At 35.5% G+C, this 25,165-nt stretch overlaps 2 protein-coding genes, 1 long non-coding RNA gene and 1 pseudogene across 6 annotated transcripts; 1 reads left to right on the top strand and 3 right to left on the bottom strand.

Moving 5' to 3' along the window:
• Positions 1 to 1,523: 1,523 nt before the first annotated feature.
• Positions 1,524 to 1,896, bottom strand: LOC114743607 (uncharacterized). Its single transcript, XR_003740016.1, has 2 exons — positions 1,742 to 1,896; positions 1,524 to 1,619 (listed from the first exon to the last, which is right to left on the bottom strand). It is a non-coding gene; the product is annotated as an uncharacterized LOC114743607 (long non-coding RNA).
• A 2,160-nt stretch (positions 1,897 to 4,056) lies between these two features.
• On the bottom strand, positions 4,057 to 10,786 carry LOC114743606 (uncharacterized; annotated as a pseudogene).
• Positions 10,787 to 14,823: 4,037 nt separating this feature from the next.
• Positions 14,824 to 16,352, top strand: LOC114743611 (probable aquaporin TIP2-2). The gene is made up of 3 exons (XM_028931832.1): positions 14,824 to 15,000; positions 15,116 to 15,366; positions 15,723 to 16,352. Exons 1-3 carry the CDS (start codon positions 14,874 to 14,876, stop codon positions 16,095 to 16,097), a joined length of 753 nt encoding a protein of 250 aa, XP_028787665.1. The 5' UTR covers positions 14,824 to 14,873; the 3' UTR covers positions 16,098 to 16,352.
• Positions 16,353 to 18,939: 2,587 nt separating this feature from the next.
• Positions 18,940 to 22,194, bottom strand: LOC114743605 (VAN3-binding protein). Of its 4 annotated transcripts, none has more exons than XM_028931826.1 (8): positions 21,379 to 22,194; positions 21,187 to 21,251; positions 20,665 to 21,016; positions 20,161 to 20,560; positions 19,887 to 20,087; positions 19,724 to 19,773; positions 19,564 to 19,621; positions 18,940 to 19,422 (listed from the first exon to the last, which is right to left on the bottom strand). In XM_028931826.1, the coding sequence occupies exons 3-8, from the start codon at positions 20,926 to 20,928 to the stop codon at positions 19,184 to 19,186; spliced, it is 1,212 nt and encodes a 403-aa protein (XP_028787659.1). In that variant the 5' UTR covers positions 20,929 to 21,016; positions 21,187 to 21,251; positions 21,379 to 22,194; the 3' UTR covers positions 18,940 to 19,183. The 4 variants fall into 4 exon arrangements, with proteins under 4 accessions (XP_028787659.1, XP_028787657.1, XP_028787658.1 ...); XM_028931824.1 differs by having other exon boundaries at positions 20,665 to 21,024; XM_028931825.1 differs by having other exon boundaries at positions 20,665 to 21,024; positions 21,175 to 21,251.
• Between the last annotated feature and the right edge of the window lie 2,971 nt (positions 22,195 to 25,165).

The raw sequence follows: 25,165 nt of genomic DNA on the forward strand, positions 1-25,165 counted from the left end.
TGATATTATCATAATTTGGGGAATGATCAAAATGGAACTTTATTTAAATAAAACCCACTAAATCACTTTTAGACCATTGAATTGAGAAAGTGAAATTTTTCTACAATTAAGATAGCCTAATCTAATACTGAGATAGTAATCTCAAAGAGAAAGAATTCACTAAATATCCTTCAAGAAACTGGCGTGCTAGGAAGGTGGCATAAGAAAGACAGAAGGAACGTTTGAGCGTTCTTATTATACCTAGAAACTTGTTGGAAAATTGAACTCTTACAATGACTAGACGAAATATCTGCTTTGTTGTAAGTGTAACAAGTCAATTCTTATATCATCGTGCACCAATCCTTGTCATGCAATAATATGCCTTCTCAATATTAAAAAAGGGCACTGGAGAAAGGCTTACTACATGAGATTATGGACAAACTCAAGCGATTAGGGATGCTAATGCTGGCTGGGAAAAATATCTTTTAGATTGGCTACCTACTATAGGTTATTTCATTTCCAATAGAGGAACGATTGCATCCTAGAAAATCAAGAAACACGATGTGTGACTAGATCTGATGTTGAAACTGAATATATGTGTGACGAATTCTTCAAGAACTCATATTTGAATATAAAAGAAAAATGACGTTAACTTCTGGTAATTGAGATGCTTTCACTATTATATTCAATATGGCCTTCACGAGAGAAAAGCCCATTGGGACTGTTCAATAAAAAAGAAAATGGAAATCTCACTCCAAACTTTGTTTGTTCCAATGACCAATTAGCTGGTATTTCCACTAAAGCATCAAAGGAACCAAGCATTTCTTACTTTTGTAACAAGTTTGTTACAAATAATTTGCATGCTCCAACTTGAGAGGGAGTATTGGAATTTAAATAGGCTTCCTAGATAGAGAGTATGTGTTAGCATATGCAGCACATGACAGTCCATATTTTGGTTGGTTACAGTTGCATAATTGGTAGAATACTATTATAGAATTGTAAGTCTTCAATGTCTTGTTCTGTCTTGTATCATTCTCTTATGAATACAAAATCTCATACACGTCAAAATTCACTAACTACATTTTATACAAGGGTTTTCTCTTCTTTCCCCACTTGGACGTTGACTTGGCTGTGCTGCCGCTGAAGTGACCATGCTTCAAAGAACTTATTCAAAAGAGGATGGGATTAATAATACAAAAATCTTTGTTTCTTGTCAAATGAAATAGTAGTTTACACACAAGGGGTTGCACATCAGCCACTTCCTGAGAGATGAGCAACCACATTCCTTCACCAACTAACGACCATGATATATTAATAAATCACACACAGACTAACCACCATGATATGCTAAAGGCATTTCTTGAACTATTATTTTCTGCGCCAATTGGCCAATCCGAATAATTAAAAAGAAATTAACTTTTAAGACAAACGGGCGGTTTCAGAGCAAAATAGAGAGTCTGCCCAATCAAATATCAAATAGTAAGAAAATAACGATGAAAAATAAAAAGGAACCTTATAGCCCTAAAAGTTGGACACGAACAGTACCAGAACAAGTAAGTCTAGAGACGCTACCTCCCTCCATCCGGCGAGGAAATCCAGCCAGTACAATCTCAACTATCCCCCAATGTTACAGTCATCTACTGCTTCAAAAATAGTTGCTTGTCAGTGTAATTCTGTGAAGCGCCACACACACATAAAAGAAGCTAAAACGCTCCCGGAAAAAAAAAATCAAATTTTATCAGACAGGCCAGCAGAATCTTACCGGAGGCTAGAAGTTTCGTCGGATCGAATTAGGGTTCCGACGCGGAAAGATGGTCGTCAGAGAAAGCCGAAACAACCCGAAGACACTAAGAGCGGGTGATCATTCTCAGTGAGGTTTTTTTTTTTTTTTTTTTTTTTTTTTTCCCCCCCTGGTTTGGTTGTTAGTTTATTTTGTTTTTGTTTTTGCCCACTAGTCTCACAGGCTGAGGGAAGCGCACTGTGGTACTCGTTTTTCTCCAACCCATCAGAAAACAAATGTCTGCGGACGGCGAGTGAGATTGAAAAAGGTCAGCTTGTTTGTAATAGCAGGGGTGATATCCAACGGGTATAAATTAGTCTATACACGTGGGTGGTCCTGATTCGATCACGGAAATTATCTAGAGATTATGGTTAACTACACAATCTTTCCCGTGGCAAGCGGCGTCACATGGACAATGATCGTTGGTTGATACTTAATATTTTAGTGGAGAAGGGATCAGGTGGATGAAGTAGCTTACTCTTACGGTGGTAATGAAAATGAGATCGGGCAGGCCGGAATCCGAATGCGCCTGATAAAAAAGTACGGTTATGTATGTTCTGTCAAACGATATATATGACGTAATTATTTTAAAAAAAACTTCTGAGCATTATTTAATTAAACACCCCGCGCGCATACGAGATTACTATTGCTAGTCTGAAAAGAAAATAACATTTTATAAGATTTCATATATTCAAATTTTAATGATATTTTCCATCTAGTCTCCAAAAATGATTTTTTTCTTACGACAAATGAAAATGTATTTCTATTTTGGTTAAAAGAATAAAAATTATATTTTAGTTATATTAAAAAAAAAGATATATGTTCATTCAAAATTTATATTAAAATAATATTTAAATTTACTAAAATAATAGTATAGAAAAATTTGCTACAGTTTTTTCTTTTACTGTGGAAACAAAATCTAAAAATTTGAATTCATGTTCATAACCGAGGCAATAATTTTGTCGGAATTCTTAATCATTTGTGTCATCAAACAAGACTTCAAATTCACAACAAGGAAAACAATCATTTGTGTCATCCTGAGTTGACGTCTAAAATCGGGCATAAAATATCATATCGAGTGTAAAATTAAATTATTAACTTCATCATATGTATGCGGTCACAAAATGTTAAAAATAAGGGATAAGAATTAAAATTAAGATTAAAAAAATCTATTAAAAAATATTTATGATGAAATATTCTTATTATATGGGATTGAATGAATCCATATATGTGAGATTAGTGAATAGTATTGGGAAAGATGATATTTATTAATCTTACTTTCATGAGTTTGTATAATATAATTCCATGTGACAAGTAATTACTTATGTTAAAGACTCTTTTATTGATTTTTCTCAATTGTAATTTGAGTTCTCATATTTTATTTTCAATGTTTCATGCTAGACAGAACATATTTCTTTTTCAAGAAAAAAAAAAGAACATGTCAAAGTATTATTAGCTTATCTCTATATTGTATTTTTTGTGGTCATGTTTCAGTTGCCTTTTTTTTTTTTAAATTTAAAATGCCCACGTGTTTATTTATTCATATTCAGTGTTAGTATGGGAAGATCGATGAAAGAAGAAAGCACAACACACACAGACACGCAATTAATTTTATAAAAACCATCTGATTCATAAACGTCATTTCTTCTGTTTCCATTTACAATTCATCTGTACAAGTTTTTCAGGTTCTTATCTATAACTCATTTTGCAAGACTTTCGAAGCAATCCATATTCCTTTCCAACAGTGTCATTAGTATATATCATTGAGAAATTATTATATATTTAATTAAATATATTTTTGGAGATAGAATAATTTTGAGAACAACAAATAGTTTCAGTTAACTTTTGAGAATTAGTTAATAATAACTTATAAATAGCAATATGCAGGAGCTAACTTGTCTTAGACTCCTTGTAGTGCAGGAAAAACTAGAATTAGCAACTATTACCTCCGGTCTTTAATATAAAATCCTGTTTGACTTTTATTTTAGTTATAAATATAAGATCCCAATCCACTTTATCTCTCATCTTTATATATTTTTTTTCAAAATAACCCTTTTAACAATGGTAGTTCTAGTCAATACACTTAATTAGTAAGGATATTTTAGGAAAGACAACACTTATTTAGAACAAGTAACTAACTCAACTTACTTTATTAATCTCCTCAAATTAGACAATTGGCTTTTATAATTAGGACTGGAGGTAGTAAAATTTAAGGCTTCTAAGTTTCAAATTTAGATTATCATCGCATGAAAAGTCAACGCACACGATAATAATCTCAATAGTAAGTGTACATAATCTAAGGTGAGAAAAGATCACATTATGGTAAAATGTACAAGGAATTTCTTTTGTGCACCTTCAGTTAACTCAAAGATAATCTATTCCAGTAATGCACGCAGTTTAGGAGTCACATCCACCATGGCTTGTCTATGAGATCTTTGGAGAACATGTAGCGGAACCTAGAATTGTAAGGTAGCCATTCTATTATCTGTGATGCCTTTTTACTGGATTTACGATCAAGGCGCTTCTGTATTGAATCATGCAGCTTCTTGTCAACGTTTTGCATGATCCATCCAAGGAGATCATCTATGCTCAATGTGGCTTCTCTGCAATATCTTTCTATCAATTTTGGGAGAAAAACCTTTCTTGACTTCTTCACAATTACATTTGCTTGAAGAACTCTCTCTTGGCAACTTCCAGTTCTTCTCTTATATTGGATGCTGAATAAACTTTTAGCTGCAACATATCATAACAAGATTAATTAACACTCTTGCAAATGTGTGCGTCGAAGACAGGAGAATTATCAACTAGACTTCAATGAGTCTTAAATACCGTATTATTAGCAACACCTTACTTTTTCCAGCGATATTTAGAATGCACTATCATGGAAAAGAATAAAGGAGAAGAATTACCACAGGATCTGACGAGGCTCCAGTACAAAGAGCAAAGCAGACAAGGGGCTGGGAATCACCAAGACCCAATTTTGAGCTGATCAGTTGTCTTTCTTCATTATTTTTCTTCCTCAAGGCAGCAGATACGATGCTTTCAAGCCACTGTTGTTTAGAAAATGACAAATAAATCAACTAGATAAAACAGAAGGTTATTTCCAAGCATCAAAATTAGCTGTCAGAAAATTTTGCTTACAATTTTTTCTTGTAGAAAAAAAAATACTACTACCTAAAATCAGGACAATGGATCTACATTATCATAGAAACTATCTGTGAGCAGAAGATGTCAATCCTATGACCCTCCACGGGCAAGACCAACAAACAACGTAGGAAATTTCATGGTACTCACAACTTCTGGTCCATAATCATATTCCCATATATGATAGAATGCATTTACAAGAGGCACTATATCATATATATATATATATATATATCAACACACACACAGACACACACTGTATAGTCTCGTTGTCAACATGAGGGTAAGGTCAGTACCCGTCCAATGCGGGGGCTTCTGAAGCAAAATATCGATTGTTCTATGGCATTTGCACTAATGATATGACCTCCAATGTTGTAAGCAGCCTGCACTACAATTTTACCAATTACTTGATATTGTGTCACAAGAAAAGGTACAATATCACAAGAAGAAAATACTGCCAATGAAAGAAATGAAAGTGCTAAACATGAACAATATCATGTAAAAATTTGTAGCATAAAGCTAACAGCTAATCGGAAAAATGGTGCCAAAGAGAAGAGTTCGCTCTTTTGCTTTTCCCTCTTTTCTGAAGAGATTGGGAGGTTACAAAGGTGTCCAAATTTTTTTCTCTTGGCTGCAAGGGTGGCGATTTCTTAGTAATTTGGAGGGACCGGCGAGGTGAGTTCTACTGACAAAAGAAAATTGAAGGAAATGAGAGATAAATGAGTTATATGGTTACAGAGGCAAAAGAATTCCTGATACAGGCATCACAATAATTAAACATTGGCTTGTGGAGAGGACTTTGGGGGAAGTTAAGCCCTGCCAGCTGTTCTCTAGATCCAACATTATTTCCTAGAAATTCATAAACTTTGGAAATTCTTTAGAAATATAAAAATTGAATAAAAATGTAAACTACCTTGTGAAACAAGGCTAACCTCCTCAGAGAGCCCTGAGGAATTCCATATGCTAAATATGCCTGTCAATGGCAGAAGAAGAGTTACACGTGGTGCAAATAAGTAAGACAAACATAATCTCTGGTCATATGACTATTACATGCATCACAAGAGCATTATGCACGTTGATCCAGAATGCAATTTGGGTGTCACGTTCCATTTGACTGACATTCACCTTTTCCAGCTGTTCAACTAGAACCCTGAAAGGCAGAGAGATAATATCGTGTCAAGCTACAAATTCAATTAAGTCCAGTGCAATCTTAAACAGAACTTAATGAGTATGCATATAAGTAAATCTGGAACACCATGCTCTCCACTACGCCTACAATAAGAAGAGCGAAATCAAACAGTATGAAGCAAGTAAGAACAAGAGTATGCATAAAATGCATACAAATACCCAAAAACAAGGTCCGTTTTGCATCCCAGTCAGGTAATTGTCTTCAAACTATATCATTACTTTGGTGTCCATTGCATCGTCATTTATATTTTATACTACTGTAAAATGAGGGAAGATGGAGATGTTTATTTTATTATCTGACATTAAATGTGCATTTATATTTTGAGATAGTTGTGCGCATTCCAGTAATGAAATCCCCATATTCTGAGAATGAATCATTCATACTCCTCTTTCTCAATAAAATTTTAAATGAGAAGAGGGCCCAGGGGGTTCAGCATGTGCATGTCAAGACCCTTTTCCCAATCTTGTCGGGGAAGGAGAAACAAGGAAACCTCAGAATCTGAGGCCTTACAGTAGGCTCATTTACTTTCTCCATTTGAAAGAACAAAAACCATACTAAACCAAACTAATGATCATTCCTCTAAACCTGTAGAATTAGGCTGACAAGCCCTATTTAAACAGAATTATACTAAAACAGGCATATTAAAATAAACTTAAGATGTCTATAAAACAACAACAATGACAACAACAACAAGTCCTATCCCATTAGATGGAGTCGGCTATATAGATCACACGACGCCCTAAACCTAAACGAAAGAAGTATAAAACAATAAAATAAATCCAAAGAAGTATATAGAATTATAATTTAATCGAAAATTACTCATGACTGCCAATTGAATCCTAGTTGTAGAATTTTTAGATTTCAAGATATCAAAATAATTTGAATTTGAATCGAATGTTCATCACCGCCTTGAAGTTCCTAATAGATGTACCTTGATAATTTAACTTCGACTTATATACAAATATACATTTCAAACATCTTCCTTGAAATTATGATACTCAAAGAATTAACCTGTAGTTATTGATGGCATATGAAGCATGAGATGAATGACGTTTATGAGTAGATATCCAAGATATTTCAACTGCTGATTTGCATGACCAGTCTCGATCCTCTTGAGTACCATGTCGTGGCTGTATAGCATTAGTTGATGACTTCGACAATAATGGTGATCTATTATTTTCAGCATTTACAGTGGTTGCACTACGTAGCCAACAATACACTGTGGCCATGCACCTGACCATCTCCTCTGACAACTTGCTGGGACACTGGTATAGATGGTCTTTGAGAGTTCGCAACACTGGAGTTTTATCCACCGTAGAAAACTTTTCGTGAACCTGACATATAATTGAGAAACGAATCTTAAGATAAATAGTGCATTATTAAGATAAGTGTAAGCAGATAAACAGATGCAGATTTCTGTAGTAGTGACTTATCCACCGTAGAAAACTTTTCATGAACCTGACATATAATTGAGAAACGAATCTTAAGATAAATAGTGCATTATTAAGATAAGTGTAAGCAGATAAACAGATGCAGATTTCTGTAGTAGTGACTTTTACATGCTGAAAATTTTATTATCAAGGAATGATTACTTTGACAAAGGCTTCATGTTTCAGCAAAGAAAATTCATTGCAAAGTTAAGGGAATGATAATTTCAATAATGGCCAGTCCTTCTTCTTACTTTAGGTGAAATCATATTACTCAGGTGCTGGTTAGTCCTATCACATCTACATGATATATGGAAATTGACATCACATGCTCTATATCTGGGCCAAATGCTATCCATTCATAGAAAAATCAAAACAAACAAGAATTGCATATATAGAAATATTTAAAGAACAACAATCATTCTCTACCTTAGTGGAATCAGAACAAGTCTTTTTAAAATAAATGTTATCTTTGCCACTTGATAAGGAACCATTTGTTGAGCCAAATATTCTATTTTTTGGGTCATTGGTAGATATCAAAGCTTGCAGTGGTCGCAGAGGGAACTTTTTTGAGGAACAGAATGCACTTGAAATTATACTTGGATGCTTCCTGGGTTCGTGCTTTATATGAGCAGGTGAAGCCACACCAGAATTTTGTTCAGAAGATGATCGACTGACACAATTTTCAAAAATATTCCTGTACAGAGTAAGCACATGCTGCTCACGGCTAGTAACCTCTTCTTCAAGTAACTCAATTTCAGCGATCAAATCTTTCGTCTAAGAGAAGGCAAAACAGAAGAGTTATTTTCCACAAAGCAGACATTTACGGCTGTTGCTTACATTCTGAAGAAAAGAAACATAGATAACAAAATCTTGAGTCATGTTGAAAGGTGATTGTAAATCAAGGTAATAGACATCACACTCACAACGCCGTATCATACATTCCAATAGAAATCTAGTATCTGACTACCAAGTGAACAATCCTGCCCTCTATCACAAAACTAGGTTTTTTTTTTTTTTTTCGCATGCAAATCAGTGGCTCAGAACCGAATACTTACATCTTCGAACATCTTCAATGTTAGGTCAACTTTATGATACATGACACCTTAGTAAGTGATTCCGTGTTATAAGAAGTCTGTCGTGAGACTATTATGAAACGTACAGAAGAACATGAAATAGTTAAGCTTATGTAATCTTCAGGACATCCTTCATTTTAAAATAAAGAATATTATCAGCAGGTGATCATTCCTCACATATAAAGTTATAGAATCAATGGCTGAACATGTTGCAGTAGTTGTCAAGCTCATGCACTGAAGCAACTGGATGGGAAGAACCTATAGGATGAATATAAAATAGCTATTTATTGCAGAGTGTGAACGTTTAGTTACCTGTGCAGCAAAGTGCCTATGTCCAGGAGATAAAGTACTAGAGGCTCGGCCCATTGCTCTCTCAAGCACAGTGCGCATAGATTTCTCCTGCTGCAGGCGTGACTGCAGTTGCTCAACCTGCAAATCAATTAGTGATTCAAGGCATAAATAAATGTGGCAATAAATACTATGCAGCTGTAAATCAGTAAATGATTCGACGCATAAATAAATACGCAATAGCCAAAAATCATGACGCAAACAGAAACCTTCACCACCTATAATTGTTTGTTTAGCAGTTAAAGCCCTACGGGGGCGGTATTATTTCCTCCCCTCCCCCCCCCCCCAAACAAAAAAACAAAAGAAAAGAAAAACAAATTCTTTTGGAAGATATTGAAAAACGATTTCTAAGTTTGGCTTATTCGGATATAATTTCAATTGACAATTTCATTCTCATTATAATTTCATAATTTCATCTCAGCAAGTGGAAAGTTACTGAGTTTTTCACAAGGTATGTTAAAAGCAAATATTCCAGAGATAAGAATAAGACCCAAGTTGCATCTGAATACAATGCTTACATCTTTCTCCAAGGAAGCTCTGTGGTTTGACAAAGCATTCTTGTTGCTATAAGATAGACAATCATGCAAAGGACTTTGTAATCTTAAAGCGCTGACAGAAGATGGTGATAACTGTTCAAGTCACAGGGAAATTAGTGAAGTATAAATTGGTCACATTGGAAATTAAATTTGCGGTGCAAGCATGCATCGGATCATTGCTTTTCTCAAGGACTTATAACATATGATTATAACGTGAAAGACCAATTTCAATTTTGTAATCTCACAAGATACTCATTGTTGTCTTTCCCTTTGGCATGCAAGACTCCACCTCTTGAGATTTTCTGGTTCCTGTCAGAAGCACTAGAAGAGAAAGAAAACAGAAAACGTACAATGTCATGGGAAAAAAATCAACTGGATATGGTAACTGCATTATATCTAAAAGAGCAAGATGTTGGCAAAAAACAATAACAGTAAAAAAGCAAGGTCAACAGAATAATCCCCGCCCTATCCCAAAAACACACACACACACAAAAATAAAGAAAATAATTAATCTGGCAACACACGCGCGACCTAGTTTCCTAATGGTGAGACAACCTGCACAGGAAATCTCTGGGTGGAACGGAAACTGAAAAGTTGAACCATTGATAAGAACAACCTCATGCTCCGAACGAATTCGTCACACTTCCTAGTTGCCTCCACAAAATAAGTTCACTTTATATGTAGTTACAGAACTCTTATTCCTATTACTTCCCAATCAGAAAGTTCCAGAGACCTCCAAAGTTTTTGCCAATTCAACCTTCATTATTCATTTTCCATATTAACAGATAAATACCACCCCAATAAGCTGAAGCTTTTCGAAGAGTTTCTGGCATTGAAAAGAAAGCAGAGTTTAACATATTCACTAAAAAAAGCCACACTAATAAAAGAAATGCCACAGATAAAATTCGTTGTAAGACTACCTCATAACACAGATTGAAAAAGGGAAAGAAGTTGAAAGAACAGCCAAAACCAGCCATAATACAGTTTGTGAAGTGCAGACCTCTTAGATCGCCGATGTCGAGTTTGGACAGGTTGCCGCGCCCGAGAATCTCCTTTCTCTCCATACCCGCCTGCTTCTGCCTGGCCTTTTTCAGCTACATGGAACTCACCCATTATTATTTCTTAATTATTCCAGAAAGAGCTCACATTCTTCTTCTACAAAGACTAGTGTATTCAATATAGATATAACTGAACCCAATTTGAACATGACACACACGGGATCCGCAGAGTATTAGCATCTATCTATCGTGAAGTGGAAAGAGGAATAAGCAGGCTTTAACAAGAAGAATCGAATTGATCATTGTAGGAAGAAAAATGAAAGAGGAAAAAAAATGGAATAATATTGCAAGAGAAGAATGTGAAGTAAATGGCAGTAGTTACCAAAGGACTACGACAACCGAGCAGGAAAGCTGGTCTGCCCGCAATTCAATACGATCACTTTGGGTTGTTGAGAGCATTCAATGTTTTGAATTAATTCATCTGCGAATCAGCCCCCACTCTGAGTCCCTTTCTCACTCTCACTCTCACCCTCACACGCACAACATAGAGTGTACGTTGAAATTTGAGTTCGAAACGAAGAGGTTCACCTCCGGCCGATCCTGTTTCATTCACCCGCCAAACTTGCGAGTTTTCCATTTGTCCGTGCAAAAATACAAATTAATTCATCAGAATATCAACGTACTCCTCGGGTCCTTAATATAAAATCTAATTCTTGAGTTGGTTTTGGTCCTAAATATAAGACCCATTTCTCATATTTATTATTTTTCTCTAAATTATCCCTATAGATACTCCCTCAACCATAATCAAGTAGAAGAGGGAGAGAGGGTATTAAAAAAGGTGATTATGGTATTTTAGAAAAAATGTGTCACTTTTTTTATAATTAACTAACTTACCTAACTTTCTTAATCTAATCAAATTATTTAAATAGGTCTTATATTAAGGATTGTAGGAGTATTATTATTTACTCAGATTAAAAAAAACTTTAAACTGCGTTAACCTTTCGTTAAAATATAATAAATTTTCAATTTTATTTTTATTTAATATATAAATTTTTTTAAAAAAATAATTATTTATTCTATAATAAATGAAAGACAATATAGTATGTTTATAGTAAAAATTTAATAAAATGACTTATAAATAAAAAAAAAAAGACTTTTTCTTTCTACCCTATAAATAGGACCAGAGAAGTATATATCAATATATCAACATTGTCAATATGGTATATAATCATAGGAATATAACAAATTACACTATAATAGCCCAAGTTGACTCAAATTCCATACAACAAAAAATGTGGATGATAAGTTGAGCGTGGTCCTCTCCTTCTACATAACGTAGCATTAATGGGACCTTGATTATTGCTTCTTGGAAAATCATTTTCCTTCAAAACAGTACATTATGCGTAGATGTACGGCATTTTCCTAACATTATTGGGGAAGATCCCTTTTTTTCGTGTCAAGGTGTTAAATATTGTACAGAAAAGTAACAGATTACTGTCTAGTGCCTCCAGTTTTAACCTCTCTTCAAGGCGAAACTTCTTTTAGAAAAGCCTGCGAATGAAATCGCTTTTCGTCTTTCAAAATCCAGCTTGAATGCCTTGAACGTACAAGCTTCGCTTTGCTTCATTCATGAAAACTCTCAACACGCACCGAAATTGTTTTCCATTTTAAACAGTACACCAAAAATTCGAGTATATCCAGGTGTCTCTCCCCAGACCAGAGGCTCTATTGATTTGTTAATATCTCGTAAGCCATGATCAACTACTAGTTTGCTTGAATTTCTTAAATGTTCTTAGTCATAATTCCATGTTGCACGTTGCAATCAAACTGAAATGGATATCGTGTTGAAATTTTAGGCCCTGACTAGACAGACATGAAATTAGAAAACCGCGTTTGGTAGGATTAGAAATGGAAAAAGATAGAGTATGTTTCCATTTGGTATACGTTCCTAACCATTTAACTGAAATTGACAATTCAGTACTGATTTTCACCGCTTCACCTGATTAATTTTGCTGTCACTTGCAGATTCCATCACATCTAGCAACTATTGACATTTCTGCCCAGTTTTCCTGATTGAATCTCCACAACCGCAAAGCTGCAATTTGAAATTATTCTCATCATTTAAGGCAGGTTGAATAGTGGGACACTCAAAATGGAATATTGCGAGTCAGAAATTGAACTCAACTGCGTCATGAATTTCGAGTAATAATGCTCGCATTGTGAAATTGAAGGCCCAGAATTAATCTCTGGTGAAGAACGATTCCATTTAAGAATTTTGTGAATATATCAGTAAAGTTAGGTTGAAGCAATTAAGGAAGCATGTGCGCGACCATAGTCTGGTCAATGGTTAATTACCCAAAACAAGATTTTTGACCAAGAAGTTCGTTTAAAGAAATTAAAAGCAACCTCGATCTAGCACAATAATTCGCCCTATGTGTTTACCTCAGTTCAAGCTTCATCTAGGTCCATTCATTGTTGTTATTTTCGTCCCATTATCTCATCCCAGAAACATGGTATGGACTCTGATCGGATGATGAGAGTAACCAAATTATGGTATCAACAAATTGAAATCTGATTAAATTAAATTACCCTTGTATGCCGATATTATCAGAATTTGACAGTGACAATTTGAGTCGACTTAATTTCTCTCTAGTCCATGGGAAATTTTTAGCATGATCAATACCTCAACTTCTTATTAATTTCCAGCGTTTAGAGTCTCTCCAAATGGATACCTGGTAACAAAGTAGTAATAGTTTCAGAGGCCCTAATTCTCATTAGAAATGGAAGGAATATTCCTGCTGTTAGGCTCATTAACAGGGTCAACTCAAAGATCGATGTACGACGATGATCCCCATTTGTTCTTGCTCTCGAGTATATATAGGTCGTCACTTGGAGGGGAAAATTCTAAAAAATCTCAATTTGTCCTACCTTTCACTTACAATATTTTTTGCCAAACGGAAAAATGGTTCGTTTACTCTTCTTTTCCTTCTCGTGTCAGGTAAAAACAATCAAGCTCTCACAAGATAAATAGGAGCACGTTATTAGCTGACATATCTATAATTGAAGGTCAATGCTCTGTTTTTCGTATGATTACGTATATATTGACAGTGACGGGGTTAAATGTAAATGCTCACTACTAAAGCATATATGAAGAGCAGGGTATATACGTTACGCTTCTGCAGATTTATAGTCAATGGGATGATGACAACACTAAGGTAGCGGAAAAACAATAAGTACTACCTCTGATTTTTAATATAAAACCTTGTTTGACTTTTATTTTGGTCCTAAAACCCTAATCTATTTTATCTTTCATATTTATGCATTTTTTAGGGTAGCCCTTAAAATAGTGTTAGTTTTAGCCAATACACTTGATTAGTAAGGATATTTTAGGAAAGACAAAACTTATTTATTACAAATAACTAACTTGACTTATTTTTTTAATTTCCTCAAATTAGTCAACTAACTCTTATATTTAGAACCGAAGATAGTATCACATAATTTGGTCTCAAAACCTCATTATTATTAAAACTGTTTTTTATAAAACCAGCATGATTTACTATAATATGCATAGAAAATTCACCAGATAAAGCATTCTTGGATCATCACTGTAGAAGCTTCTGCTCCAGAAAATATTTCTTTCACTTAGTGGTGAAATAAAGGACAAAGTAGCATCACTTGATCTGTTCCACTATGAACCGTCCAACCATTCGGGTAACTCGTTTCAAACAATCCTGGAACTAAACAATTCCTATGGAACGGGACTTTGAGCCTAACCAGCCTGTATTCTAATATGGCTCTATTTGATAATTCATGTGGCCACAATTGAAGGACAAGTATTAGGTAAAGAATATATACGATAGAGAAGATGAAAAGAGACTTGTTCTTCATTGATCTTTGTCATAGAGTGGAATTATAATAATTCATAACCTTAGTTATTGCCATCATCGTTATCATGATGATTAAATTTAAGTTTTCTGTTGGTCCAGGAAAGTGATGTCTGACATTTACTATGTTTTCTCCAAAGTCGATGAAGTTTACTTTGACAATGTTCTGCTCGAACATGCTTATCCACCCAGTATTTTATGAGTTTCTTGTTCGTTTTTAAAATCCTCACTGTGAGATCATGATGAATATTAAAATATCAAAACTGATCCCTAAAGCTTGTAGATACAAGCAACAAGGAGAAGGAGGATCGTGGTTCTGGTCGACTTCAATCATCCGTCATCCAACCACTCATGTGGCCCCTGATCGGTGCCAGCCAAGCCGGCCATGACGCTTTATACTTATATGTGTGTGTATATATATAAAGTTTGGCATAGTTTTCCGCTAAGCCACACTAATAGGTTCAGAACATTATTAGACAGCCAAGAGGCTCCATTTCTTCACGGGATTGAAAATGGTGAAGATAGAATTTGGTAGCTTTCCCGACTCTTTTAGCGTTAATTCCATTAAGGCTTATATAGCAGAGTTCATCGCTACTCTTCTTTTCGTCTTTGCTGGCGTTGGATCAGCCATCGCTTACGGTAAGTGCTCCGGTGTAGCTGATCTATCACTCACTGAACTTCGCTCGTGAGTGTGTATATTAGATTTAAGCACTCGGCAGTAAAGGGTAATGTTGGAATTGGTGTGTGTATATAGGTGAACTTACGGAGGATGCAGCGTTGGATGCGCCGGGACTGGTGGCGGTGGCGGTGGCCCATGCGTTCGGCTTGTTTGTAGGAGTAGCGGTGGCAGCCAACATCTCAGGCGGGCATTTGAACCCAGCGGTTACTCTTGGATTGGCAATTGGAGGCAACATCACCATCTTAACTGGCATCTTGTACTGGATTTTCCAATTGCTTGGCTCCATCGTCGCATGTCTCCTCCTCAAATTTGTTACTGGTGGAAAGGTATTTATAACTAAGCGCTATTCCAAAAACACATATTATCTGACTCGGATGAGTGTGTTTTTTTTCATATATTACTATATATTTACTTCGTATACATATTTAGTAAAATTACCTTTAAAAAATTAATCCAACCAGTCTTTTCAACACCTTAAAAGATCAACTACAATAGTCGAAAAAATGTGCTTATCTTTTTTCATTTCATATATGCAAGTGAAACACACATATGCACAAACATGGCAACATCCTCGTCATGTTTAAATTTGAAACCTTATCTGAATATGTATGACAAGAAATGCTGTCGCCAGAACAACTTATCATTTTACATAACTAACACGAACTCTGGATCTGTTTGGCAGAGCATTCCAACTCATGGACTAGCAGCAGGTGTGGGTGCAGGAGAAGGTGTAGTGTTTGAGATTATTGTTACTTTCGGATTGGTTTACACTGTGTATGCCACAGCGGCTGATCCCAAGAAGGGTTCCCTGGGAACCATTGCGCCCATTGCAATTGGGTTCATTGTGGGTGCCAACATCTTGGCAGCCGGTCCATTTAGTGGAGGTTCAATGAACCCGGCTCGGTCCTTCGGCCCTGCTGTTGTAAGCGGCAACTTCATGGATAACTGGATTTACTGGGTCGGCCCATTGGTTGGAGGGGCCTTGGCCGGGTTGGTCTATGGTGATGTCTTCATTGGTTCATATGCTCCGGTTCCTGCTGCTGAAAGCTACCCTTAAATTTTTCTCATGTGTGACCAGTTTCTCACCGTTTGATTTCTTGCTTTAGTGTGGAAATTGTATCTTTGACCTTTGATCATCCACCCAGTGAAGGAGCTTCTTCTTGTAATAAAAATGTAAATAATAAACGCAATTTAATTTCTCAAGCCTTGCCCTCAGCTTTCAAGCTAATTTTAACCGGCGTTATGCCCCTGCTTTGCATGTGCTGTCCATATATAGAACAATCAGTTTCCTTCATATTATGACATAATGAAAGAAAGAATACTTTTGGCACAGTTACTTGCTAGTATTTGTTCTATAAATAATGATTTTGTTATTTTATGCAATGTTAATAATGTTTAGAAATAAGGAGGATGGCAAAATAGGAGTAGAGAAAGAGACATGGTTGTTGGTAACAATATGTTAAAAGGACAGAACAATATCATTATGTGAAGAATTATGCGTCAACATGATTGAAGCAAATACTTGAATACTTTCATTTTCTAATAACAAGTTTGGATGGAGTAATGCTGTTACATGATGATTAGTAAATAAAAATGATAGATCAAAAATTGGAAACGTAAGGAATGAAGTTCCATATGTATGATATACATTACCTCCGGTCTTAATTATAAAACCCGGTTTGTAATGTATAAATAAGATCTTATGATTAGGACCGGAGGTAGTAAATCATGTAGTACTATAACATATTTAGGAAATTGGAAAGTGGAGAATTTATGGTCAAAATTTATTGATGATGATGGAAAATGACTGTATTCTCTTTACGCTTGAAATAGAAGTCTGCATTTTGCAATTGTATTTACTCTTCCGGTTCTAAATGTAAGACCCTTATACACACTAGTATAAGGGTCTTACATTTAGGACCGGAGGAGTATTTATTTATTTTTTTTTACAGATTCCGGACATAATTTAATCGTTATAACAATGCTCCATTTTTGTCGGATTATATATTCAGACGACACATAGAAATGGAAGTAAAAGGAACATTTGAGAGGAAGTGTCGGAAAGGAGTTTAGGTAGAATACTGAGGATAATACTGTCAAGGTGTAAGCTGGCATTGCTCTACAAGGAACTAATCTTGTCCTTGTCTTACACTTCAATCCATCAAAATTATTTTTGGACAGAAAATAGGGAAACAAGTTCGCATCATCAGATGGACAGAAATAATTTCCCCTTCCTTTATTCATTTGATCTCCAATGTTTAGACAAATATGAATGTATTATTAAGCCCATTTTCTCCTGCTTCCCTCAACATTTTCATAACTACTCAATGTTTCTTGTTGCATTTAAAATACTTATCAACAAAAGAGAAAAGGAAAAGAATTCTCACCATGCGTTGCACACACTATCATGTTTTTCACAAAAGTGAAATTGAACTATTGTACTGCTTTCAAATTATCATGCCCCTATAATGTATTATTTTCCTTTTAATATATGGGCAAAAATCAAGTCTTGAAAGGGAACAATGAGTCTATCAAGGGAGAATTAAAACTAGATGACCAAATTTACAAGTTAATTACTAAAAAGACCCTCAAAACATACTCCTCACGTAAAAAGTAACATTATTTGTCCTTTTCTTTTTGCCAAGAAAAACTACCATTATTTATCGCCCAATCCCAAAGAAGCAGAACAATGGATATTTGCCATTAATGATTCTTAAGAATAAAAGATTTGTCAATTCAGTACTTGGTAATAATTCCCGGCGTATCTAAAGCCATTAAAAGCACTATACTCTCAACGTAGGCCGGCTTTTAATATCACTGAATGACTTCAATGTAATTTAATGGCAACAACATTCAACAAATCATAAAGATTCATTTAATCGTTTAAGGGTAATAATTACATTAAGTTTTTTATATCTATTACGTGAAGTTTTCTGATCACATGACCATGTGTCTTATTTGTAAAATATTAACATTTAATTATAAATTCACATAAAAAGGACACATGATTATGTATGATTAGAGAACTTACAACATAATAGATATAAGAAAATTGATCTAAGTTTCTTTCATCATTTAATACATAGGCAAAAATAATCATTTAATACATAATCCAAATTCCAGCTTTGAATTCCAATCACTTAAATCTAGCATATATACGTTCAACTGATAATTCTAGTGGCGAACAGAGCGCTCGAGCTTAGCATCCATCACGTGGGTCATTAGGTTATCGGAAAACATGAACGCAACCGCAAGGAAGTTGGCTTTCTTGATTTTCTTTTTTATCATTGCATCTAGTTAGTCCATGTCCCTATCTCTCTTATTCTTGATGAATCTGTAGAGAGCAACACGCCGTACTTTTGTTCGCAGGTGTAGCATCTCGAGGGACGCTAGGATCTGGAGATCAAGCCCAAGCTTGCAAAACTGATGAAGATTGCGAAGAACAATGCGATGCCGGAGGCTGCAAAAAGAACTGCCTTGGATTGCCTAGTGTTTGCTTCAAAGGCTTATGTGCTTGCCCTTTTGGCAGTGGACATACTTCCACCAAACCTATCATAAATTCCACTTGTTGTGTCGATCAAGATTGCTCTAGCCTCTGTCCTTCCGTTTGTAATGTTCAGAGTTGTCTCGAGGCCAAGTGTTATTGCGGGTGTTCAGGATGAGAAAGCATCCCCCTCTTCTTCTTACTGCATGTATCGGTCGTTTTATAAATAAAAGAACCAACAATTACAAATGCGAGACAGCCTGAGAACATGTTATGTCTAAACACAATGGACAATTATATCCCGAACTCTCACGGTTTCATGTCTTCTACTTTCTGCTTTCATCCTTGTGCGTTCGTTTCTATCCTGCACTTGTGTTTTAGCAGAGGTTTGATCAAACTGTTTCGTAAGGAAGTCTTCCGAACAACACAAATTGTTATAGACTAGAGTGCTACAACGCGTCAGAAAATTGCAAATATACCTCACCACCTCTTGATCTCAAATTGTTCTGTCTTATGTACACTCCATTCAAAATTGGATGGTTATGTCATGACCTTGACATTTGGACATCAGATTTGCTTTATTGCTGTATCATAGTGTAGAACTGACACACGTATATATATAGGAGTACAGGCGTTTGGGAAAACTTTGTCTGAACAAATTATATGCTGTTACTGATGCTTAAACTATCAAGAGAACGCTCCGTTGCTTCAATGGAGTTGAGTTGACGAAGCAGACTCTCTATCCCTTCAACCCATTGCTGCTTGTGGAGTTTACTCTTGCATTTGAACTCTAGAAGACCTTGTGCTGTTTTGAGGCCAAAATATAACTCTTCCGATGCTTCTCTTTCCTTTTGATACGGCCACCCAGCATCTTTATCACAGATTCCATAAACAATACCTACATAGCACAATATGTTACCCGAGATCTTTCAGAATCCACAGCTCCAAATCAGAAAAATAGATGCTTCCTAACGCTGGAAAAATAAGTAATATGCGTGTGTTTTACTGATTTTAGAGCATTTGTATTAAACGCACTTACATTTTTTCTTTTTGGAGAAGGTTCCTCCAACATGCTTGCTTTTTAGCTTAATCTTGACCTGAGAATTAGGGAAATGATAAGTGAGTATATGAACTTTGTTGGCTTGTTGATAAAGTCCACCGTCACATTATTTGTTAGTCTGGTGATAAATTTGTCATACCTGAGACTTCTTGTTGATGTAGACAGTGACATGCTTCCATTGTAAAACACCTGAATACAAGGAAAGATTTAGAAATGATGAACTAAGGACTCTAACATGGCTTTTAAATATAAGTGGTTCTTTGAAACATAAGCATTTGACCTGATAGCAATTAGCCAATTACCTTTTCGTGTTAACAGCAATAAATCTCCCACACATGGAGTAGGACGCTCCCACACTGGACCGTCAAAAGAAGGAAACAAATGCGTTTCAGCTATTCCCCTATGATAGGGACTGATGGACGCATTCTTTTTTGCCTCCTTGGGCAATCTCGCTTTCAGAGCTGCTTCCCCTCGCAGGGCTAATTTTGAAGTGCAAGAAGAATCTTTAAGTGAATTAATAATGAATAACTTAATTGTAAGAACTATGTTACAGGATTAGACAAAGTAAGCAAGCACCTGTTGCAGCAGCAGCAGTTAGAGTCATTAGATCTCCAGAAGTTCGAATATCAACGGCAGACCTGACAGTGGAAGCCACCCGCTCATGATCACCTCCGGCTAATTGAGCCATTTCAATGCAATGAGATGCTAAGAGTTCAGTGGCTGAAGCCAGAGCAAGGTTCAATTTTGAAGGAGAGCCATTGGAGCTCTCTGCTGCCGCCACAGCAGCCAAGGCCGAAGCTAGTGCAGCAATGGACACAGCAGAATGTACACGAGCATTTTCAAGACGTACCCTGTCTTTCTTTCTCATCGCTGTGATATTGTTAGTACGATTACCATTATGCTTTTGGTGAAACCATCTACCAATGGTGCTTGTTCTTCGACAATTAGTAGAATCAGAACTTACTGCCTTCCCTGGCTGCAAAAGCAGAGAAAAGTTCAAGCTCGCACACAATTCTGCCACAAATGATCAATAATAAGGATTCAGATGGGTGTTAATATGCTAGGATGATGATGGCTTACAAGTTGAGGTGCTGAAATAGTTAGTGGCAATGCGTCTGGATTCTTATCGAGGAGATTTCGTTTCTGTTTTTCTGAGAGAGCCTTGGATATTTCAGAAGCAGAGAGACTCCAAGACCTCGATAGGAACTCCATAGGCTCATGCGGTGTCGGTGGCTGAGGTATGGCTGGCAACGAAGAGACCAATCTGAGTTCGTTATTTTCCTCCACACCCTCGAGCCCATACCAGGAACCATTTTTCCATGGTGGAAAGAAACTGCCTTCCATTTTTGCTTCAGAAAAGTTCTGAATGCTTCGAGCAGTTCAGTTCCTTGAGATCGTTATATGTATACACACACACTTTTTATTCAAAAGCCTGCAATGCTGCATTAGGCGCGCAACACAAGACCCACAAAGCAGAAAAATAAGGTTAGCCAGCAAATTATCTAGAATACAAATCAGTCTCGTAGAAGCTAAAAGTAAAGCTTATCGTTTTGTGTCCATTTGAATGTACCAGTTTTCCCAGAGCAATACCAGATAAATTACCTCCGTTATTCCTGACGGACCGTGCCTAAGTCTGAACCTTACAAAATCTTCACGGAATTGATAATCTGACAAAGAAAAAGAAAATCCAATTGGGAATTGATTAAGATCCTTTAGCAAATACCAAATGGCAAGAGACAGATTATTCTATAATAGTTCTCCAAAAGAAAAACATTAAGAAACAGGGAAAGAAACCTGCTTTACGGAGCTTAACAACCTCCAGAATCAAGAGAAGCTTTTGACCAAGTCTCCTACTTTGCGACCACCTTCAGCCTTGAATATATATGCAAGAGACACCGCCTAGGAGCAGCGAGGCCAGACAAATTACAGGAACAAGGATCGAAATCTTGTGCTTTGAACCACCACGAGTGTAGGTGAGGATTTTATTACAGAAATTAAAAAACATCGGAGACAACCTGGAGTTCACGAAGCTCGAAAACCTAATTTACTATTAATTTGACCAACATAATCCAGGAGAACGGGCTTTGGTTCCCAGGAAGAGCTCATGCAAAGCCCTCTAGCATTTAACTAATTATAGATTATAAATTTATGGTCGTAGGAGTCTCCTTCGATGTCCTCGTGTGAGTTTTGCGTTCAACGTACGTCCTTTCGGTCGATTTTTATATTCGAACAATTTAAAATGCGCGCAGGACCACCCTGGTCGGTGGGACGATTTTTAGTACAGCCCTTGCCCACCTCAACTAGGCTTCTTCTTCTTCTTCATCCCGTTTCACCGAGGCCGTGCAATTTATGTTTCAAATAACCATTTCGCTAACAAAAGTTATTTTACCGACACAGTGAGTTAGCAGGAACTAAAAAGAAAACATGAACCGAAAAAATCAGCATTGATTCAATTAATTCAAGTAATAATGGATGAATGTTACCTGAAACTATAATGTCGTCTTTCTGTTTCCTGCGTAAAGCAAAACTTACCTAAAAGTCACTTTGAATGATAAATTGTTTTCGTGATAGGAACAGGCATTGGATTTCAAAGAGCCATCAAGAAGTGGACCCTTTAGGATGTTGTTGCGCCATTTTGTAGTAAATGGAGATATAGCCATTGATTATAAGTAGGTCATATTCCATGTTATGCGCACAGTTCATGCGACCCAATTAATCTTTTAGCGAGTTCAATCAGGTACAGAAGATGTAATCCGGAACCTAATTAACAACTGATAATCACTTCTCACCCACCGTGTAATTGCATTCCTCTGGAATTTTCAGGGTTCATATTCACGGCATTGACACATAGCCGCACACATGATAGAAATCAGGAAGCGTGATCGCTTTCGCATTCTCCATCGCATGCTGTCTGATTGAATCGAATAGCTAAGAAGTGGCCCCAGAAATTTATGGCTCGAAAGGGATAGATTCCATCAGGTAAAGGAATTCGGCCACATAACCTGGACGTGTCGATCTGATACTGACTATCATAATAATATGTGTGAGATTATTGGGTCTCCAGCCTGGAAAATTTTAAATTATATCAGCATGAACGAGGATGTCCAATAAATGAAACAATCCCGACCAAGGGTGGGAATTACCTGAGAAATTTGCACCAAACAATCTCAAACTACTTTTTTCTTCGCGAATATGGAGTGTAATGACGTACGGCGATATTTCGATTATGGATTCAGGCCCTCGCCTCCGACAACAATAAATTACGATTTAAAAATTATGTTGTTTTTTTTTTTGGGAATGAAAACTGAGGACTATATTAAGACATTAATAAGAAAACAAGCTTACAAGACAAACACCAAACTAAACATACATCAACCCACCCCCTGAAAATCAAAAGGAGGAGGTTGAAATTATGTTTTTTTTTTTTTACCAACTTAAAAATTATGTCCTTGATCTTTTGATTATAAATTTTTCCTATAGCGATATATAATGCACATGCTTATCTTCCGACCCAGTGAAATTTAAAAAAAAAATACTTTTTTTGAATAAAACGTTGAAGAATGCATTAAAAGGATTACAAAGTAAATTAGACAAGAAACTGATTAAACCTCTTTTCATTAATAAAAATAATTATATGCATATAATTAATATAGTAATATATATGTGAATATTATTTCTAATTATCAACACAATAACACTACAAAATTTTCGATAAAATAACGCAATGAAACAACCTAAAAATATGTTGGGCTTATTGAGTTTGTCAATTTTTTTAAATGATTTTTTTTAATTTTCAGTATTTTTTGTGAAACAAAAACATCATCTAATTTTAAGTTATAACTCAACTTGGTTCAACCCAACTCAATCATAAAAACGATTTTTTAATCTGAACAGAGTTGTTAGCAAATTTGAGCCACGTCCAGCCAGTTCAATCGTTGAATCCAATCTCATTTTTTTATCACTGTTACAATAAGGTGAAGATTGATTAGAGGTGGAGAACTACCCACCCAGTCTCCTTCATCCTTCATGCCTGGCCGAAAATGAGCGCAAAAATTAGTCTCTATTCACGGGTCATGAGGTTGAAAGGCACCCCCCCTTTTTTATAAAGGGGCATTTTAGCTTGTTCAATGACCTCTTTGGATGACAATCACATGTTTTGTCAATAATATGAGTTACGAAAACTTCTGGATAAATATCCTACATCTGAATTGAATTCTTTCTGGTTAAAAAATCTCTTTCTAGTTGCTCTAAAATCCTATTAATCCTTTTAAATTAAGCATATTTTCTGGTAATATAGAGAGCTCTAAAAAAGGATTATGATCCTTTTAGTCTTAAATAAACCCATTTTATAATACTCCTCCGGTCTTTAATATAAAACACATTTAACTAATTTGATTAGATTAAGGAAATTAGGTAAGTTAGTTAATTATAAGAAATGTGACACGTTTTTCCTAAAATACCATAATCATCTTTCTTAATACCTCCTCTTTCACTTCTACTTGATTAAGGTTGAGGGAATATCTATAGGAGTAATTTATAGAAAATTTATAAATATGAGAAATGGGTCTTATATTTATGACCAAAATCAACTCAACAATTGGGTCCTATATTAAGGACTGGAGGAGTATAATTTATACTACAAAATAGGTCTTACATTTAAAATTAAAAAAGTATTATTTGTAATGCAACTTGATAGATATTTAATGGTATATGTTTTCAACTTTTCCTTTTCCTTTTTTTTTTTTTGGCCAACTGCTTTTCTTGTACATTATATACAATGTACAAGGATTATAAAATAAAGTATCACATTTAGTATGTAAGATAAAATGTATATAAAATAATGATGCTCATAATTCATGAACCATATAACTCGTTCTTTAAATTTTATACAAACATAAGTTTAAGATAAATCAAAGGACACATAGCTTGTTAAAGCTCTTTATATTCCTATATTTTTTATATTGAAGATTAATCTCTCTTTTTTTTGCCAATATATGGAAGATTAATCATAGCAAAATGAATTGTTAGTTATATCATGTTTTAATTACATTATCAACATAGTTTAGTGCTCCAATCATCCTTACTTTTTAGAAAATTGGGGAGAAGTCCCATAACTAAAAGTTTTATTGATGAGAGAGGCCTAAATGAAGGTATTTCTCATCAATCAAATTCTTAATGGGAGACTTTTTCTCAATTTTTCTTTTAATTCCACCCCCCCAAAAAAAAAAGCCGTTTTCCCAGCATTAATACAATTCTCTTTGTTGGAATTCAATCTCATGCCCGTTTTGAAAGATGGGCAAGAATGTAGATGCCCATCTGATGACGTGCGGACTGTTGTATCAAAATCTAACTGTTTTATTTTTTTTTTCAAGTAGGGTTTTCAAAAAGTAATAATAAAAAAAATCAAAATTGTACTATTTTATTTTGCAAAATATCAAAATATTTTTCATTTTACCTATAAACTAGTGATAAAAGTTGGTATGGGTAAGGATCCTGCATCCATCTTTGTTTTTTTGGGCCAAAGTATCCATCTTTGTTAAACTCGAAATCAAAAGTTTGTTGCCAATTCCCAATTGACCTT

The sequence above is a fragment of the Neltuma alba genome, unplaced genomic scaffold, assembly GCF_004799145.2.
Source record: "Neltuma alba isolate B1F8T4 unplaced genomic scaffold, ASM479914v2 tig00004064_pilon, whole genome shotgun sequence".
Taxonomy (NCBI): Eukaryota; Viridiplantae; Streptophyta; class Magnoliopsida; order Fabales; family Fabaceae; genus Neltuma; species Neltuma alba.

What these genes read in the sequence shown, in the direction of transcription:
- LOC114743611 (XM_028931832.1), top strand. Translation starts at nt 14,874, where the DNA reads ATGGTGAAGATAGAATTTGGTAGCTTTCCCGACTCTTTTAGCGTTAAT. An exon ending in TGGATCAGCCATCGCTTACG is followed by an intron (nt 15,001 to 15,115) that starts GTAAGTGCTCCG and finishes GTGTGTATATAG; the next exon opens with GTGAACTTACGGAGGATGCA. An exon ending in AATTTGTTACTGGTGGAAAG is followed by an intron (nt 15,367 to 15,722) that starts GTATTTATAACT and finishes TCTGTTTGGCAG; the next exon opens with AGCATTCCAACTCATGGACT.
- LOC114743605 (XM_028931826.1), bottom strand. Translation starts at nt 20,928, where the DNA reads ATGGAAGGCAGTTTCTTTCCACCATGGAAAAATGGTTCCTGGTATGGG. An exon ending in ATTGCTGTTAACACGAAAAG is followed by an intron (nt 19,774 to 19,886) that starts GTAATTGGCTAA and finishes CCTTGTATTCAG; the next exon opens with GTGTTTTACAATGGAAGCAT. An exon ending in ACATCAACAAGAAGTCTCAG is followed by an intron (nt 19,622 to 19,723) that starts GTATGACAAATT and finishes CCTAATTCTCAG; the next exon opens with GTCAAGATTAAGCTAAAAAG.